The sequence below is a fragment of the Condylostylus longicornis genome, unplaced genomic scaffold (assembly GCF_029603195.1).
Source record: "Condylostylus longicornis isolate FDR11 unplaced genomic scaffold, ASM2960319v2 ptg000113l, whole genome shotgun sequence".
NCBI lineage: Eukaryota > Metazoa > Arthropoda > Insecta > Diptera > Dolichopodidae > Condylostylus > Condylostylus longicornis.
The window spans coordinates 748321-768682 of record NW_026578081.1 but is presented as its reverse complement, the minus strand read 5'-3'; the positions used below and the strand labels follow the sequence as shown (position 1 = coordinate 768682).

Below are 20362 nucleotides of genomic sequence, written 5' to 3'. Positions count from 1 at the left end.
TATTTGAATTACTCATAATTTTTGCTGCAAATTTATTTTTTTATTTAAAGTGTACATAATATAAAAAAAAATTAGAGAAAAAAAAATTATTTATAGAATTTTTAATATTGTAGAATTCTCAAGAGTTACTCGCAAATTAAACAACTTCCTTTTAAGGAAAATTCTTAAATGTTTTATGGAAAATATAAAAAGTTTCATTTTTACGTAAGTATGTATGTAATTAAATAAATTTTTGTGGTTAGAACCACATTTACATTTAAACAAATATACATATATATACCCGCATTATACAGGGTGTCTTTTAGACAAGGCCAAAAAAAATTTCATTTGCTTATAAAAAATTAAAATTTTCATTCATACTCTCGTTGGCGGCAATGATGAGAAATTCCTTAAATTTTATAATTTTTAGAATAAAATCAATTCCGAAATTTTGGAACGGAATTGGAATATTAAAAACATCAATATTCAATATAGGTGTGATACGCCTAATACAATATGGCATTCTAAATATTCTTTAAAGTTCTTGTATTCTATTTTTAACTTTTTTTTAAATTTCGAAAACAAAATCCGATGTAACTCTTGATTGGTACTTAAGTTGGTGAATATGACGAGTGCAGCAGGTCCCCCGCACCCCAATTAGTACAAATGTGCCGTTTTGCCACCACCACCCCATGACAACCAACAAGCCATTAACCAAAAAACTTAACTCAAAAAATATAGTGTGCTACTTACATTAAATGTAAAAATTAACAAATTTTAATAAAGTCAAATGTTATTTTTTTTTCCTAAATTAAGAGAAAATGTTTTATTTTTCTATTAAAAAGAGCGAATGAATTAATTTGACATTCTACACATATTTTCACCTTTTTGAATCAATGAAGTTGCACATGTACATATTGATATTTTTTTTATTAAATAGGTATAACATTATTTAAATCTAGTGTTGAATCTTTGGTATCTTAATTCTGTCCCATGGTAACTTAATACTTTTTTTTTCTTTCCAATTAAAAAAAAAAATTGCAAAAAATTTAAAACGTTATTGTCAAAATTAGCGAAATTTAAGTTATTACAATTTTGATGAAGCAACAGATCCATATATGAAACTAAATAAAAACAAAACTACACAGACAAAATAGTGAGGTTTATTCAAATAGAAAGCTTTAAATATTCCACCTCATGTAAATTTTTTTTTTAATTTTTAAAAGCCTCACTATTCAAACAGTAATTTTTAATTATTATGTAAGACTGAATAAATATTACAAATAACAACAGTTCAGTTCCAGTCTAGGGCTTAAAAACTGACAAAAAAAATTTTGACACCACAATTAAGTTGCCTACAGTATAGGTACATAGGTACTAAAATTTCTTTTATTTTAATTATATTGCTATGTTAAAACCACGTCTTAGGAATGCACATTGACCTGAATTGTTAATTTAAAAATTGTTATACATAATCATATAAAGAAGAAGAAAGAGAACAAGAAAAACTTGATAGTGACATTAAACCGTTAGAATTTTTATATTAATTTCAAATACTTAATTTTTTTTTAGTTTTCTTTTATACTTCGGAATTAATCTTTTCAAAATAAAAAAAAAATAACACTAACTTCCAAAAAAAGCTAAAAAGAAAAACAAAATTACATTAAAGGTGAATGGTATGATGGAAGCCCCCCTTTTAACCATTAAATATTTTATTACAGGTAATTTAGGTTTACATCTCATTTTGGTAAAAAATAAAGATTCTACAATGTCTTATAAGTAGTTACAATTTTTTTTTTCTTAAGTTTTTTCTTTTTTCAATTGTTTACAACTGTTCTCATTCATTATACATTTTTATTATTATACAGACAGCGGTTATTTTTATACCTTTTTCTATTTATACACCAAAACGAAAACTTTTCTTTTCATTTATAATTCGAACTTGCAGTATATAAAAAAATAAAGGTAAAAATAACGTGTAATTTTGATGACTTTGAAAGCAAATCAAAATTATATACAAAAATTAAATGTTAAAATATTTTTTAAGACCTTTGCGATTCATTTTTGGTCAATAGAATGAATAAATTACTGACAACGTAGAAATTACAAATTTTTTAGTTTTAAGATTTTTGATATGAGAAATTTTTGTTTTTTTTTTTTGTTGCCATAATAATTTGTAATTTAATTTTTGTTTCTTTCATAAAAGCTAATTATATAACAGTTACTTATATTAAAAATTTAATTTTTTGTTTTTTAATTTTAAATTTAATATTAATTACTACTCATATTATACGGTGATGCTGGAATATCGTATTTAAATTTTCTAACAGTTACCTCAGCACATTCCTTTTTTTTGTACGTTAAAATTAAATAATTAGTAATCTCTCACTTAAATTCGTTCTTTGAGCCGAAATTTTACGACTTTGAGCGAAATGACTCAAATCAAAATTCACACCTATAAGAAAAATAAGCTTTTCTCCTCATTTTAAGAAATTTAACAATCAGTACTGCTATATATATAAAAAAAATTTTGACCCATCATTCAATAAATACATTCAATTTAAAAACTATCTACGCACATATAAAAAGAATAGTATATACAGAATACTTGAACACCCTAAGTCAGAATTAGAAATTTTTTTGACGTTTGTCAAAATTAGTAGAGATTTCAATAACAAATCATAAGTCGGTGTTTTATTTTCTCTTTTAAATTCTGGAAATTAACAGATAAGTGCATATGATATATACATAGCAATTACATGATTTTCATGTTTCCTACACAAGACCCCTATTATTCGTATTGAAAACGAGGTTTTTCGGCTCTAACAACAATAACAAGTACCAGTTTAGAAGTGAGCCATTTAATATATGTACACGTATATAAACCAGATTTTTTAATTAAATTAATTATTATTTTTATTCTACATTTTACCAAACTTTTCAAATTGTTAGTTAATTAATAAAATAATTAGGTAAAATTTTTTGATGGTAATATTTGTGTTATTTGACTAATAATATTAACACTTTTGGATTTGAGTCATTAAATATCAAATTTTGCTAGTTCCATAAAATCTTATAAAATAATTAATTTTAATGATTTATATTTATTTTTAATTACTTAATTAACTTAATAAAATTTCAACAATCGTTTTACGCCAGCTGTAGTTAAAATATTTAAAATATGAAATTTATTGAAAAAAATTAATAATTTTAATGAAACCCAGCAATTAATAATAAATTTTTAAATTATGAATCATCAATTAATTTCAATTAAATTAATATTTTCAATGTCAACTTTTTAATTACTAAGTATAAAGTCTTAGAAAATTAAAAAGAAAAACATTTTCATTTTATGTACTTAATTTAAAAAAAATAAAAATTTCTTGTTTGATCATAATTTTTCCTCCCATTAAAAAAAATTTTTTTTTAGAAAAGCAAGTGAAATATTTTCCAAAAATATTTTTGGGTATTGCCGTTCAAGCTCAATCACTCAATTTTCACTAAATATAATTCATTGCCATTAAAATGAAATTTAATAGTTTTAAAAATATTGCATATTTCTTAAAATTTTTTTGAAATCTATTGGACAAAGTTTCTTTCTTCATCTCCAAAGAAAAATTTCTTATAGTCATTACTCATTACTATAGAAAACAAATATTTCTTTTATCAAATTTTTCTTAACCTAATTTAAAATTAATTAAATTTTTATGAAATTAAAATCAAAGCTTGTAAAATTCTCTTTGATGAGTGATTTTAAAATAATTAACTAAAAAAAAAATTCCATTACATCAACTGTATTTTTATACCCGTATGGTCGAAGGGTATACTAAATTTGCATTAGCGTTTGTAATGCTAAGAAATAATGGACTGATATATAGACTCAAGCTTATGTTTTTGATCAGCGTTGAATTTTGAGTTGACTTACCTCTGTCTGTCCGTCCGTCCGTTCCTAATAATATAGAAACTACGTGAAAACAAGTGTAATATTACGATTTTTTTGTGCGATAAAAATTGTTGAAATTTCTTGACTCCTTTTGGTATCTCCCATACAACAGCAGTTTGGCGATATCTTAGAAAATATTGAAAACACAGTACTAAAATTTTAATTAAATTAATATCACAATACGGTAACTTAAGGTTATAGTCTGTTCTATAGTCAGCTATGGTATATTTACTCGCATACAGGGTAACAAATTCGTAAAGGTATCACAGAGTTGACACGATCAACTCTATTTTTTCTTCTTTTTTTTTTCAATTTTTGGAATAATTGAATTTTTGTTGATTTATTTTTAGAATTTCTAATTGATGTTAATTTTCTTTGATGTTATTTTTCTTTTCTCAAAATAATATCAAAAATGTGTAAATTTTTAATTATCTATTTCGTAAAAACCATTTTTATTGATAAGTTTTTACTTTAAAATTATAATTTGAGACGATTAACAACATTTACGATTATATATCGTAATTGAATATCTTTCAACGATATTACATATTGTTAATACTAAATTAAATAAGATTGGCCTTGATTATTGACACATTTTTGTGGTTAAATACGTACGTATACGTATGCGCGTGTGTGTATAAAAGTTTTGTAAAATTTTATTACAACAAACGGTTTAAACAAGATTTAATTGTACTATAACATTACAGTATATAGAAATTTAAACTCGCGTGTTGTCTTATTTTTTATGAAAATAATTAAGTAAGCATTTACTTATCTTATGATAAAAGAACTTATAGTTAGATACTAAAGGTTTGCGCTTTTCAAATGAAAATAAAACATTATTTTTTTCAAATAAAATACTGCGATTCGCAAGCAAACATGCGATTAGATAAGTTCATTTTATAAGTGACAAATTCTTAAATTTTCTTGGAAATTATTAAGTAAATCAAATTATCTTTTACAATGTACTCGTATATAAGCATAAGCTATAATACGTTTCATTACAAATCACAGCAATTTAAGTAGAAAAAAACTAGGTAAGTAAAAGAAATTAATGGATGTATAGAACCGATTGAATTCACAATAAATATTAAAATTTTTATAATTTTTAAAGAAATTTTAATTTTAATTTAAACATTACACGTCATTATATTTTATTTAGGATGTTATTTAAAATTTACTTGATATATAAATTAAGTACACGCCATAATAAGCACTTAGTTAAATAATTATATATAAAGTGGGCAAATAAATAATCACAATTAAATACGTGGTCAAATACAATTATACACAATTTAGAAAGATAATTTTTTTATTACTTACTTAGGGTAAGCTGAAATAATATTTAAGTTTAAAATAATTATGTGATAATTTGCTGATATAAAAAGCTATTTATTCTTTTATAAGTATAAAAAGCAAAAATCGAAATCGGCTTTTTTCTTGGGAATTCACTAAAATCACATTCACCCGTACAATTTGAGTTTTTATACCTATACAGTTAATAACTTTCTATCATATTGGGCATAAATATTTCATAATATAAAAAAAGTTAATGTATAATTAGCACATAACTGAACATATTCTGCATTTCTTGAATGACAAGTAATAACTGAGCTGTTTTTTTTTTTTTTGATATTTAAATATCAAATTTGAAATATTTTTGAAATATTTAAGGGTTGCGTTTAAATCAATTTAAAAATATTGGCCATAATAACAAAATTTGTTTTTTTTTTTTTATTTTTTAATAGAACTCCATTCAAATTGTGATTGTAACTGTGGAGATAAGGTGTTTATAGCTCATCATAATTACCATTAACTTAGTCTTTTCAAAAAGTGGACTTAGACCACTTTCAAACTGGCTCAACTTAGAATAACTTTCTTTAATTTATTTAGTGAAACAGTTTTACTTTTTTATAAAAAAAAAATTCTTCTTTACATAAGTGTAAGTATACGTACTTCAACTCAATTGCAAATAGTAATTAAGTATTAGTAAACTTTTAGCTAAAATACTTGTAATAAATTGAAATTAGTTCTTGAATTTAGTTAAATTTAATTATGCGATTCGATTTAATTGATAAACTCCATAAGTAAGTATATAGAGAAATTGGTTTTAAAAATATCGGCCAGCAATTCTCTCAATATTTTATATGAAATTATTATAGGGAAACTCATCTGTTTTCCAAAAATTTAAAATATAATCATTCAAATTACCAAAAACTCATTATAAGTATAAAATGAATAGAATTAAATTAAGCGCTTAGTATTTCTCTACCTATTAAACCAAGTAAACTTAGATATTACCGATATGATAATACAATTATTTATATGTGGACACATAAGTATGTATTTAAATAATTATGTACCTATACATTATATATATACTTATATGTATGTACACACATACTAGGTTTCTAGTTAAATTGCTAATTTGAGACCGAAAATAAAAAAATCTTATTAAGAACTACATTTGTAATAATTATGATTATCTTATGCCCATACATATATGCACATATTATGTATGTAACAATTTTCATATTAACATTCATTTTACCTAAGTATATTTTATTTTGTGAAATGACGCATTTTACTCACACAGAAACATACATATGTATGTATATTATATAATGCAAGTAGGGTAAGTACACCTACATACTCGTATATACAATATTCTCATATGAAAAACTTCTAAAAGAATGAAAAATATGAAATCTGCTTTGTTATCTTTTCTTTTGTTACTTCATTTTCCACATTCATTCCCAATTATTATGCAAACGTGTAAAAATGTAATGAAAACTAAAATAAAGAACAAACACAAAAAAAAAAGAAAGATGGAATAAGTAAGCGAAATTTTTACTCATTTACTCGCTTTTATTTACTTTAAGTATATTTTCTTTTCTTTTATATGCAATATTTTATGCAAGTACTTTAAGTAGTTACTTACTTATGTATGTATGCCTTTTTACTCATTTACTTACAATTACAAATTATAATTCATACATAAACACAAATACTTATGCAAATATTTCATAAAAACAATAATACATACTTGTATAACATGTATATTATGTAAGTTTTTAAATATACATATGTAATATATGTATACCTAATTCTCGAATATTATTAATCAACGGTAACATATTAGTATATTACATACTTGCTTCATTTATTATGCATTTACCTACAAACAAGTATACATACATATATGTACACAAAAATATGTAGTACCTACTTATATATTATGTAAAATATATGTTAATATTTAATAATTTCTTTATGTGAATGTGAGAAAATTTAAATAATTCTAAAGATTTTCTCTTTATCATTATTTCAAATCAAAAGAATCAGCTACACACTATATGATTTAAGTAATTCAAATTCAAGAAGAAAAGAAAGAAAACCAAAAAAAAAAATAAAAAAGATGAAAGAAAACTTGAGAAAATTAGTAATGGTTAAAAAGTAATGCAGTAAATTTTGAATACATAATAAGTATATACTTTTATGCAGTTATTTTAAATATCAAGATGCCATTTGTAAATTATGTTAATACTAAATTAAATTTATGTATGTAAGTAGGCACTGTCTTACGTCTGAAATTATCTTATCATGTATTAAAATATGTAGGTGTATGTGTAAAAAATTATCATTCTCGACCTCAGTCAGTAAACAATCTCGACCGCAGTTCTTTAAATAGAGGCCTATAAAACAGTTGATCTAAAATTTGATTACTTCAATTTTAATATTTTATGATAAAAATATTATTGAAGTTGTGTGCCAGCTATTTTAAAACCTTAAACAATAATAATTGATTTTTTTGTTTAAAGAGTGACCATTATACGACTAAATTCACTTAAATAAATTTTTCAAAGTCTCGACCTTGAATTTGAGATTTAATTATGATGAAATTTAAATTCGTACGAACATGTAGGAATGTACATAATGACTGAACATTGAAAATAACTGAATTTCATTGTTGGATAAAAGGCACTTGGCGATATTGAAATAAAAACTATACTTAAGTGTTAAAGTACAGCAAAGCTACATTACTGTATGCAATTCAATACCTACAGCTTAGTAATGTATTTATACAATACCATTTCAATTTCGAAGTCTGGGATATACTTATTTAATTAAAATAGAGATTATACTAAATTATGGACAGCTAATTAACCTGAAAACTTGAATACTAGCATTCAAGTCTCGAATTTTAACACAAAAAAAACTCTTTTTGCACCACGTATAACATTGGTAACTTAAAATTTTAAATTTACTAATTTTTCAAAAAATAAGCTAAGTGTGTATATAAATATTAACATTACCTCTGGGCTTTCCCCTCAGTCCACCCCTGTCTACATATAAGAATACATAACACACACGTATAACAATGAATATAAAATCACAAATAGGTCTTTAATGTTTTAGTATTTTATGAGCAATTATACAATTTATATGCTCTTAAGTCTCAATTAATTTATTTCTTAATAGCTTTTTTTAAAATCCTCTGCAATTTAATAAATACTTAAAAATATGCACACACTTACATACATAAGTAATTACAGAAAGAAAAGACTTTCTTTCTCAAACAAAAAAACTCTATTCGGTCTCAGATAAATTTTTAAGAAAATATAATCTAAGTGAAATATCAAAGTGAGCTTAATTTGTTCATTTTATATGTAATTAACAGATTCATAAATAAATGAAATTACTCTCGAAATACTTATATGCATATGCTTATCAAAACTGATCTTATATTAATATTTTTAAATATACAGACATATAAATGTAACAAGCATATATTTTTATAATTTTTGTCGTATATAGATATAATTCTTTCGACCTTGACAAGATATGGTTAATCCAACTCATGTATAATCTACGTTTATACAGTATATAGGTATGGAAAAAATAATATAACCATTTAAAACCTTCTTTGAATAAAAAACAAAAACACATTACAGAAAATTCTTTAAAATGACTATAATAGTACAAAAATAATAAAAATTTTGCAATATATGGCTTACATACACACATATATATGTAAATATACTCGTTAACTTACACTCATTAACTATAAGCATACTGATAGCCATATTAGAATATTTTATATACGTACATTATATTCATCTTAATTCTCGAATTCATAGTTATATATACAATAACTTTTATTTCAATAAATATACATACCTATATTTACGTACATTCATACTTATATAATTACATTTATGTATAGTACCTATAGTAATAAAAAATTACACAAATATTTGACATAGAAATGTGCTGACTATTAATTTTTTTAAACAACAAGAATTATTATATTCTCATATTGAATGAATGACTTATAAATAATAAACAACAGTAACAATAATAAATAGTGTTACCATTTTAAATTAAATGAAGTAAAAAGTATTGAAAACTTGAATAATTTTACTCAATTATTTATGAAACAAATTATCATGGTAAAAAGTGGCCTATGTGTGTAAAAGAAATTCTAAAATTTATAATACCAAAATTCTTATTGATTTTTAGTTCTGCTCATCATGGCTTAAGTAACTATCAAAACTGTGATCACCTAGTTGCAACTTTAAATATAATTCAACACCTAAGAATAATGAATGAATGTGCTTTCATGAATAAAACAACAAGCAAATTTCGATTAGAAATACTTAAACAATATTTTGACTTAGCTTGTGATCAGAATAAGTTGTAGTTACTGAATAATATTAAAAACAAAACGCCAATTAAATTTTACAAAGATGTTATAAGTTATAAGTTTAAAATTTTTTTTTTTTAAATTTTTGTTTGCAGTTAAGGGCATATAAGTCACTGGATTCTAAACGAATAACATTCTAGAGGTACAATAAGTATTTTCAAATAAACCATCCTATACAAAGAAGTATATTTTGACAGTGATAAATTATTATGAACATTTATTTTAATAGATGGGCTTATTAATATGATAATTTCATATGAAAAATTAAAGTCAAATACTCAATAAATATTTCAAATTTTAGCTCGACTTTCAAATAAAACAACATCCCACCTAAGTATACAAACTACTCCAAACAATTAAAGAGAACGCACAATTTGTATTTAAGCCAAGATCACTAGGTAATTTAATTCAAAACGGCAACTCCAAATATTAATAAAAAAATAATAATAATAAACCAATCATCACTGAGAGTAGAATTTTTTTTTTCATGTAGTTATACCAGTTTTACTATATTATTTCTTTTCTATACTTTATACTTACTAACATACTTAAAAAATTTTAATGTTTTTTTATATTTTTAGTAACTATGTAAAAGTAGTAGATCTACATCCATTTTTTTTACTTAAGTATATTTTATTGTAATATATACAGGTAGTTACTTATAAATTTAAGTATGTATGTAGGTATATGAAAACTAGTTAGAATCTATAATTATAGAATATACATGTATATTATGTATATGTAAAGGTGGAATAAATATATCAATAGACAGTTACTTATATGTTTTCATAAATAATCCATTCGAGATACGATCAATAAGATTAAAAACAAGAAAAGCGATACAAAATATAGTAAGACCAATCAATATTGAGAGTTGCTGATTTAACACTACGTTTGCAATTCATGTTATATTTTTCTTTACATACATATTTAGAATTAAAAAAATAAGTGCTATAAGTAAACACGAAATAAATTGAACCTCATATAAGTCAAAAATATTTCAAATTACACCTCTTTTGAAAATTAATTAATGACGCTTAAAAAAATCTCTGATTTATTCATATTCAGCCTCAAAAGTTACTAATTTTAACATAATCTGTGCTAGTCTAATCCTAGAGTGCCATAACAACTCAAATACTCCCACACACTGAACCACATTTATTTAGTACATTTGTACTTATTAAATCAATATGAATTAGTTACTGCTGACATATCCAACAAAATTTATAAACAGTGTTTGACATCCGACCTTTTCTGACGGACATCAGACCTTTTCTGAAATTTACTATCAAATTTTTCAAAAGTAAAATGGCGACAATTATTTTTTTGTGAGAGTTTCGAAAAGGTATCAGCTAATTTTTATTTTCGTTATAATTTCCCCAGAGCAAAATTATTAAATTTTGATGTAATGTCTGAGCTTTATCAGATGATTTCAGTCTGATATGTAAACAGTCATTAGACTTCATCGTAGATTTAACCATAAATTTGATCGTATTTGTAAACAGTACAAAACTGCACAAACATTATGTACATAGCTTTTAAAATAAGTAAGTATAGTTACGTTTATAATTATGTAATGTGCTTATATATCGTATATTTTTGTATATAAGTATGCATATCAAATTATGCTCAATTAATTGGGCTGTCCAATAAAATGATTAAAAAAAAGCTTTTCTAAAATAACTTTATAAAGCACGCATTGGTACAAGATTTTTTTTGTAATTTATAATTTTTACCATATTGCGGAAGAGATTATGTGACATTTAGCACAATATACATACATAAATAAGTATTTTATATTTAAGTTGTAAATTAATTCAAATTATTCTTTGTATTTTATGTCTTTTTACGAAAAAAAAATGTCATATACAAATATTTTTTATTTATATTTTAATTAATTGTATATAAACGGTAGTGTACTTTATTTGTAATAAGGTGATGTTTCAGAATTACAATTAAAAATGATAAACATAAAAAAAACCACAATTTTTTCATTTGCAAATAATCATGCAAATTTTCTTTTTAGATATTCAATGCCTTGCGAGCAATGTATGTATAGATATATATGGGACAAGAAGAAAGAACGATGCTAAAATTAGCATTTTAATTGCAGTATAGTCGTATTACAAAATCATGAAGCAACTAGCACTTTTAAGCTGAATTTTACAATAAAAAATATTGCCACAACTTGCTTACTATGAATTTTTAAAAAACTTATTACAAAGAAGAAAGCGTTTAAGAATTACAACTCTGCTCAGAGCTCTTAGGCATTATGATGCAATATTTATAAATGGCTTAAGAACTATTTGAATAATTCACAAAAATTCCTCCAAACTAATGCACAAACACCATAGAATTTATACTTAAATGAATGATTATCTGGCAAGGATCTTCAAATAATTAGAATGTTAAATAAAATTCTGTTATGTTAAGTGCTACACAGTGATATTAAATTACAATAGTTTGTTTTTTAATTATCCACCATATGCGCAAAAATTTTTCAAAAATAATTAGATTTTACTCTCCCTATCCCTTATTCTATATATACAAAATACTAGTGAAACATGAAATTAAATTATTTAAACTTTTAATATTTGATATTACAGGATCAAACTAAATTTTAAAAGAAAAAAACATTTTATAAGAACAAATTTTATTTAACATTCAAATCGAAATGTTATGCAAAACTTGAATGGCTTAACAATAATTAATACAATTTTAAATTAAGAAAAATTTAATTTTTGGCTGAAGACTGAAGCTTTAAAAATAATTGATTGTGAAGTTCACTTATTCTATTTCCTTAAGTATTGAATAAAATTTAATATTAATTCAAATATTCTAGTAAAATTACAATACATTACTCGTATCTTGATATCTATTATACAGTTTATTACTAGATTTTATTAAATAAATAGTAGATTAGTATTGATAGTAGATTTCGATCAACATTTTAACAAAATTTTATTTCATACCTGAATCAAATACGCAATACTTAATTCCATTTAAGAATAAATGTAGGAAGAGAATTTTAGTAGATCAAAATTTGGTCCTACCTTCATAGTATATATATAAATAATTATACTTATATCGATTATTATTCTAAAAATATGAATAGTCCTGGGGCCTTACTATGTAATTCGTATTTTCGTATTTGAAGAAATGGAAACGCCATACAAATTGACTGGCCATTTTTCCGAATTTTAAAATCGTTTCATGAAAATCGAATTTCATAGTAAGGCCTCAGGATGCAACCCTGCTTTTATATCATAAATTGAGGGTAGACAAAATGCATTTTTAATTTTTTTTTTCTTTTCTCTCCCTCTCTTTCTTTGTGATTCTTGTATCCCTAGAGTTGCTTGTTACGCTATCATGTGTGTATTTTATTCTGTGTGTTTTATTAATTTTCAATTTTTTGTTTTTATTTTAAATGTATATGTAGGCATATAAATATAATATGTATGTACATACAATGTATAAATGTGAGTACTGAAAAATAGAATTGATTTTTATGTTTTTCCTCCTGCATTTTCGCGGTATGACTTCATACCATTTTAATTAAATTATATTCTTTAATTTAACAAAAGCTTTTGGACTTGTTTATTTTCTACTTTTGCTAATTTATATTTTTTATTTCATGTTATTTCATTCTGTCGTTCTTTTTTATTTTTTTTTATTGTTATTTTGTTCTTATTGTTGTATATTGAGAGCTATTTAATATTTTCGCTTTAGTTATTCATTTTTTTATTTTCTTACTAAAAGAACAAAAAAAAAGACAAAATTAAATTGACATGTCTATTGAGAATGGTTTAAATTAAAATATTTAAAATTCTTTTATCAATTAGAAATTATAATAAAATAAATATTTTATATGTACTAGGATATTGTATGTATTCTGAAAATAATTGCGTTTGTAATAAAATGAAACAATTAGCTAAAAAAAAAATAAGTACTCATATACATAAGTAGATCAATTTGATATTTATAATTTTTCAAATATTGCCGTACTAACTAAACAGATTAGATTATATTTGATGAACCTTATATGTTTATGCTTAATTATTTACATACATACACAAATGTTTAAATATATGCATTTTTATCTGAGTACTTACCGAAGAAATAATTATGTTAAATAAATTATAATAAAAACTCAAAATGAAATACAAAATTTAAATAAAACTAGAGCATTTCAATTTAAATTCAAATTGTATGTATAAATAAAATAAGGACAAATAATTTGATAATTATTCCAATATGAATAAATTTTTAATTTATTTTTACATTAATTAGTTTTTTATTTTATTTTATTAAAATAAAGAATAGCTCCTATAATTATTTAATTATTGAAAAATTTTTAGTTTAAAGGGAAATTTTTGGAGTAAAAATTTTGTTCTCAGCTGAATAAAATTTTTAATAAGTCTGTATAATATATACTTATGTATATATTTTCTTGTACATTTTGTATTTATATACTTACACATTTGTGAGTGCCATGACATAAATCAAAATGCAGAATCATGAACTTGCTTTTATGTAATAAAATAATACAGAAAATTTGTTCATATATAGTTGTAGAATAGTTCTATAGCAACGTTTTTGAGCCTTCGATAATAATTTACACTCGGGTATAAATACTTTAAATTCCGGAAGTCGAAGTTATATTTTTGAATTTTGCCGCTATTCATCCCAATGTGCGATATATGCTTCTATATTTTTATAAAATGTCAAAATATTGCATTTTACCTTAGTTAAAACGAAAACAAATTACATTCTGTGTAATTTTAGACGCTTTAAAATAAGTAATAAACGTTCATGCTAAGTAAATAAGTAAATATATTTCAGTATATGTACTTATTGATAAAAGCTCTTATAAAATTGAAATTAAAACTCATACGTCATATGTGTGTAAAAAACATATTTTTAATAAATTGACAAAATTAATTATTTTTAATACTTAAATGATTTTTTACAACAAAATATTTTAACAAAATCGATTTGATGAATATCGAATATTTTAATCATTAAATAAAAAATTATGAAGCACATCTAAACTATCTAACGCAACTAAGTTAATGTTTATCGCATACACCGAAAGCTTAACAAGTACTTGATATATTAGGTAGGCACCTATTTAAACTATCAGAATACTTATTTGAAAATTTAACTTTTAAAGCAAATTAATAATAATAAACAATAGACAATAAAATTTGGTTGAGTTTTTCTCAAGCAATAAGTAAAAAACCAAATAAAGTTTTTCATTTGCCTTAAAATTCAAAATTCCTTACCGAATTAAATTGATCTTTGAATTTCTGATCATATTTCAACACAAAATGTTGATAAGCTTAATTTATTTTTAAATTAATTTAAGTTTAAATAGGTAGACGGTAGGTAAAGACATCTACAACATCATACAATATATCTACATCAGGTACAACTTGTGTTTAGTTAGTACATAGACAGGGGTACAACATGGGCTTATAAAATTAATTGTGCCAATTAAATGCATAACTATTTACTTACTTATTCTTTATATGTAAATTTAAATGGGGATATATAATAAGTTTAATAAATAAAACGGTTAGTGAGGTTAGTGTCTCTAATACTGACTTACTTCCCAACAAATTCAACTTTGCTGTGGGCTATTTTATATGTGAGGCACAATAATCGTATCGCATTCCAGATTTTTTTGAATAATTTAGATATTTAGCAAAAATGTTTTTTATCAAATTATTTTATAAAAATATATTTTAAGTCATGATTTTTCGATTAAAGATTAAAGGAAATTAATTTATTCCTAATATTAAATTAGGAATTTATCTAGTTTTGACTTATGCTCAAATGTTTAAGTATCTTTTACTGACAATTTATGTTGCTAATAGTGAGTAGATATTCTTAATATCAAACTCCCGTTTTACGTTTAATTTTATAAAACCAAAATTATAATATTTTACCTGCAACAGAATGCTACCTGTCTACTTATTTAAATAATATTCAAAAATAATTAAAAATATTTTTATTCTGAAATATTACTAAAGAGTAATCAATAAAAAAAAAATTGAATTAAATTCTAATTGTTTAAAAAAATATGATATCATAAGATTTAGGCAATATTGTGAAAAAACACAGGAACTATTTACATAATATGAGCTCAGAATTTAAACAATTATATTATGTATAAAGTGTAAATATAAGTACATATACACCTATAATTTATTCAAAATAATTAATCATGAAAAATTCCTATTTAATTAGCAATTATATTTATGAATCATAATAACAAAAATTTCAATTCTGTTTTGTTATTTTATCTAAATTTTATACTCTTTTACACTACGTAAAATTCGAGTATAAAACAAGGAATTTGATATTTTATATGTTATATTTAATAATAAAATTTATAGGTATGTAATAATTATGTATATAATATAGGTATATTATAGTATATATTATAAGTATATGTATAGGCATATATAAACTACCTAATTAAACAAAGATATTGATTCATAAAAATATATATAATTTATTGTTACAGGTATTTTAAATATAAATTTGTTATTAATATAACAGATAATATTATTTTGTCATATCATTTTTAATATATATATATAACTACTTATTTATTATTTTTAAAAATTGTGTTATATTATTTTTAAATGCGTGTATTTAATTATAAATAGTATAAATACATTATTATTTTTTACAATTGTTTTAATTTTGTATGCAATTACCTGCGTCTTACCTAGTTTTGGTACCTACTTAACTGATTAACAAAAATTTTAAATTTAATTCAACTAAATTATAGTTCAATTATATATTTACAAAGCTTATTGTATATATATAAATGTATAGAGTTAAATTGAATACATTTTTGTTGATAAGGTCATTCAACTTTCATCAAAAATGAAAATATAACAATAAAAAAACACTAATTTACTGTCAAAATTTTAAACTCTACTTTCCATAACAAAAATATTATAAAGATATGCATAGGCATCCGAACTCACACAGAACTAGTTATTTATAGATATTTGTGCAATATTGAAAAAATATGTTAACGGGTAAGGAACCTATTTACTTAACCTACCTATACTTATATTCTTATTTATTAAATATTAAATTTTTATAAAAGAAATTTTTCAATTTGTAATATATTGCCATTATATATAAATAAAATAATATTTAAATTGAACTAAACGTAATGATGACCAACAGACACGTTTTAAAGTATACTCATACCTACCTAGTTTAAAAAAAAAAATTTTATTTCCTCTTCTCTAATTTTATTGCATCCATCTGTCAATTTTCAAACTTGTGGAATCAAAAGTAACAAAAGAAAAAAAAATAATAATTTTCTGAAATTATTGAAATTTAAACTTAAACTTTCTTCCATCTCTAAATTTTAACGTCAAACAATTTTTTTTTCTGATCATTTTTAAATTAAAATTTTAATTTTTTACCTTTATACCTTTATAAAAGAGACACGCAAGTCAGGTAGGTAAAGATAAAGAAATATAAAACAGATTGAAAATAAAAAAATCGTACAATAGCAAAGCAGTAATGAATAAAAAATTAATATCAAAAATATTATGTATGTAGGTATTCTCACAAAACAATAAACATTTCCGAAAACATAATCCAAATATAACTACAAAAATAGTTATAATTAATATATGTATGTAGGTATGTATATGTGATGTACAGCAAATAACATGGGCTTAGTAAAATACAAGTTAAAATATCTAAAATTATTCTGCAAAAAAATTTAATTTAATAACAAAAAAAAAATATATATTTGTATACTTAGCAATTTGTTAATTTAATTAATTATAATCCAAATAAATTAAGGAAGAAGACATACTTTATCCAAACATTTTAACTCCTCAATTGGATACACCACTTTATTACATCTTGCACAGCTCTTATTCATTTTCACGATTTTTTATTTTTTCCTATTTCCTTTTTGAAAATACAATATAGCTATTTATTATTTATTTAAAACTATTCTAATTAGAATAATATTCTATCACAATTTTTATAATATTTCAATAGATTTTTAATTTTATTTTTTCAATAATTTATCAATAATTTTTTCTTTTTATTCAATATTGTGATTTGAAATTTTTAATAATTAAAAAAAAAAATGTAGAGTGGAAAACAAATCTTTCTTTCTTTTTTTTTTATTTTGAAAAATTATGCATGTAAAAATAAAATTCACCGAAATTTATTTCTTACCGAAACTAAGATCAACTTTACGTTTCAAAACACAAATCTCACTGAATCCGTAATTTCCAAAATTTCAATTCGTTTACTTCTTTTTTTTTTCTTCTTCTATTATTCGAGGAATTAATGGAATTGAATTAAACTGGAATCAGAATTTTCGGAAATTAAAACAGAAACAAAAGAAATAAAACACTGGACTACTGGAGAATCCAAAATTGAATCCATTATAAAAATTACAGCATTGCCATATAATTCGATTTTATATGACATTGTTTGAGTTGCATTGGAGTATATGAAGAAAATATTTGTTCTACTAAAATAAATACATCATTAAATCTAAGTTTGATTGAATTCGCAAGCGAAAACAAATTCGATTTTATTCAAATTTGCATAATTAATATTTTTAATTAAATTTCCAATTAAATTTAAGTAAAAATATTAATTATGCAAAATTAAAGTAATTAAAATGAACAAATTTTAATTTATATAATATATAAGTTATATATTATTAATTAAAGTGAAATACATATATGTATATATATATATGTATTTCACTATTTAAGTGAAAAGTAATATGTTCTATAAACTCCCACTTATAATTTGAATTAACTGGGAGTCTACTGTACATATTATTATAAATAATTTAATGTCAGAAAAGATTAAGGCAACCGAATTGTTAATATAACTGAATGGGTATTAAATAAACTAATGAAAAATTGAAATGTTAACATAAATGATTTTAAAATAATATTTCACTTGTATTACATAAATACATGCGTTTTTTATTTTTTAAATACATTGTTACATTTTATATACATTACATTTAGATATTTTTGAACTTTGTGTCAAAATTTGTATTGTGTTCATTTAAATGAGTACACTTTGTTATTTATTATAACAAAGTAGTCAATACAAATAATTTTATTATATAATGATAGTTTATATAATTTTGTGCATGTTAATGTAACTCAAAGTTTACTATATTTCTTTATTTTTATTAATTACAAATGTCATTTTATATTTGTTTAAAATTCGAGAGTAAATTTAAAACCAAATTATAGATCAATAAAAAATTACAAGGTTGTACAAACTTCTGTTTCATGAATATTGTATATTGTGCTTAATTTTATCATGCAACAGTAAATAAACTAAAAATTTACTAAGAGTATTATTATATAAATTTCTGGTTGTGTTCATATGGCAACTTTACGTTATGTTTCATATTTTTTGTTTTGTTCTTGTATCGAGCAAGTGTCATTCATTTGCTATTTTCCATTCCATTTTTAAATTTTCCAGTGTAATAATACACTGGAAAATTGACATAAGTCAGTTTAAATCCAACTAAACTAGCTGGAAAAGATTAAGATAAGCTTTCACTTCAAATGTTTTATCGAATTTTAGACGAACATTTTTGGTGAATAAAATATATCTAAATTTTTTATACTAAAAATTTAAATGTTGTTAGTGTACAATATGAAAATTATAAATAATTTTGACTATAAAATCCAAAAATATGGGGCAATATATAAAAATGCTTGATGCTACTAGAAAAGAGTGACTAAATCTCACTCTTGAAAATAGAAAATAATGTCAAATTTATTAAAGAACGAAAAAACATTTTTCATATTAAACACAACGGAATGTAAAAAAAAAATAATCATTAATTTTGTGAAAATCAAACTACTTTTGAATGTAGACAATCATTTTTTTTTTCTAAATTTTTAGATTAAATAAAAAAAAAATTATATAAAACCTATTAGTTTCCTCTAATTAAAAAAAATAAGAGCATTTATCGCATATTGGGAAGAATACCGACACAACTCAAAAATATAACTTCAACTTCCGAAAATTTAAAGTATTTATAGCAGAGTGTAAATTACTATGAAAGGCTAAAAAACGTTGATCTAGAACTCTTCTACAACTATATATTAACAAATTTTCTGTATTATTTTATTACAGAAAAGCTTTATGTATATATTAAAATAAAATAGTAATAAAAGCAAGTTCACGACTCCGAATTTTGACATATGTCATTGTCCTCGCAAATGTGCGACATATCTTAATAAATGATATTAAAATATTTATGTCATTGGAAAATTTTTTATTCTGTTTAAAATTTTTTATTCTGTTTAAAATTTTAACTATATAGGTGAAACTTCTCTTTAGTCAATCACTTAGTCGATAATGTCATTATTTTGACAAATTTGACATTTTAAATAGTTCATGTAAAAACAAACAAACAAAAACAAACAATCAATTACAAAAAAAAATTATAAAAACAAAAGAGAAGATATTGTATTGTATTTACATATTCATGTAAGTATGTGCGCATATATTTTTTTTATTGTATATGTGTAAAGAAAAAATTCAAAACAATCCTTTTCTGTTTTTTACACACGGTTATATTCTCCTAATTCAATAATTTTTATTGTTTTTTTTTTTTTCCTTTATATTAATACTCCCCTACTAACCAATACCATTTCGTCATTCTGTCAAAAAGTCCTTTTTTAAAA

At 22.5% G+C, this 20362-nt stretch overlaps 1 protein-coding gene across 4 annotated transcripts in view; it reads right to left on the bottom strand.

Annotated features, from left to right (window-relative positions):
- The window catches only part of LOC129614576 (LIM and SH3 domain protein Lasp), a 65887-nt gene extending 48032 nt beyond the window's left edge, over nucleotides 1–17855 (bottom strand). For 2 of the 4 annotated variants that reach the window (XM_055529269.1, XM_055529271.1), the window contains exon 1: nucleotides 17488–17854. In XM_055529269.1, the coding sequence (XP_055385244.1) occupies nucleotides 17488–17556 (69 nt within the window). In that variant the 5' untranslated portion in view covers nucleotides 17557–17854. Of the gene's footprint in view, nucleotides 1–17487 lie in introns of all 4 variants that reach the window. The other 2 variants (XM_055529270.1, XM_055529272.1) reach the window with 2 other exon arrangements.
- Nucleotides 17856–20362: the final 2507 nt, after the last annotated feature.